General features: G+C 43.5%; 1 protein-coding gene across 1 annotated transcript; it reads right to left on the bottom strand.

Annotated features, from left to right (window-relative positions):
• Nucleotides 1-4: 4 nt before the first annotated feature.
• LOC111387636 (ABC transporter C family member 5-like) lies at nucleotides 5-1,024 on the bottom strand (the record flags this gene model as incomplete). Its single annotated transcript, XM_023012204.1, has 1 exon — nucleotides 5-1,024. A coding segment is annotated over one exon (1,020 nt), but the record flags the coding sequence as incomplete, so codon positions are not given.
• Between the last annotated feature and the right edge of the window lie 3 nt (nucleotides 1,025-1,027).

The following is a 1,027-nucleotide window of genomic DNA, read 5'->3' as shown; positions in this document are numbered from 1 at the left end:
AAGCCTGTGAGTAAAGAGCTTTTCGGAGATACTTGAATTCCACACTTCGCATATCTTCGAGCAAAGCTCTGTATCTTTCCTCCCATGCTTGCAACTTGAGAATCCTCATATTCCCAAGGCATTCAGAAGTCTTCCTCATCCTCTCATCCTTGGCGGACATTAACTTGTCTTGGTAATCTTCTTGAACCCTTGCCAATGGAACAGTTGCAACAATGGATATAATAGTGGCAACCAATGTGGCAGCAGATGCAATCCCGACGTTCTTATATAAAATAGCAAGGGCAAGGACAATTTGAAGAGGAAGCATCCATATGTCATGTAGATACCAAGAATAGTCCCCGACTCTTTGCACGTCAACTGCCATGTAGTTAACGATCTCCCCACTCGTGTGACTCTGCCTGGCTGAACTCGAAAGCCTGAGTCCTTTCCGATATACCATTGCTGTGAGAGCTGATCTAACATGCATTCCCAAAATGTCGACTCCAAGATACCATTGCCGGGTTGTGAAGGTCTCCATTAATTTTGCAGTGAAGAAAATTCCTGCAAGAATGTAGCCCTCATGCGGGAAAGTCTCCCTTCCTCCCAAGTAATCCACAAAGTAGCTAATCATATAAGGACCCACATATGAAACTAAGGTGTTCACCCCTGCAAATACTGCATTACAAGCAGCCTCCTTCCAGAAAGATTTGAGAATTGCCCAAGCTAAAGAAGGCTGCTTACAAGGATTCTCCAACTTCTCCCAATTCAAGTTCAATATCTTATAATTTGTCTTGCAACGATCTTTCGGTGCAAGCAATGGAATATCCTTTAGCTCAAGCGGTCTCTTTGCCCCTATGGAAAGAAGTGAATTCAACCAGGAAAGAGTGGCCAAACTAAAAAGGCCAGCTTCACTATAAGGGGTAACATTAAGACACCCTGCTTCTTCTTCAAGAAGCAGTGGCTCTTGAAGGTTAGAGTTTCTACGCACTTGAATTCCAGTAACACCCCTAATTGCAACAAAACATAGAAAAGCAAGAGCAGGAGTAAC

This window comes from Olea europaea, unplaced genomic scaffold (assembly GCF_002742605.1).
Source record: "Olea europaea var. sylvestris unplaced genomic scaffold, O_europaea_v1 scaffold41384, whole genome shotgun sequence".
NCBI lineage: Eukaryota > Viridiplantae > Streptophyta > Magnoliopsida > Lamiales > Oleaceae > Olea > Olea europaea.
The sequence above is the reverse complement of the archived record's forward strand: the minus strand, read 5'-3'. Positions and strand labels throughout refer to the sequence as shown.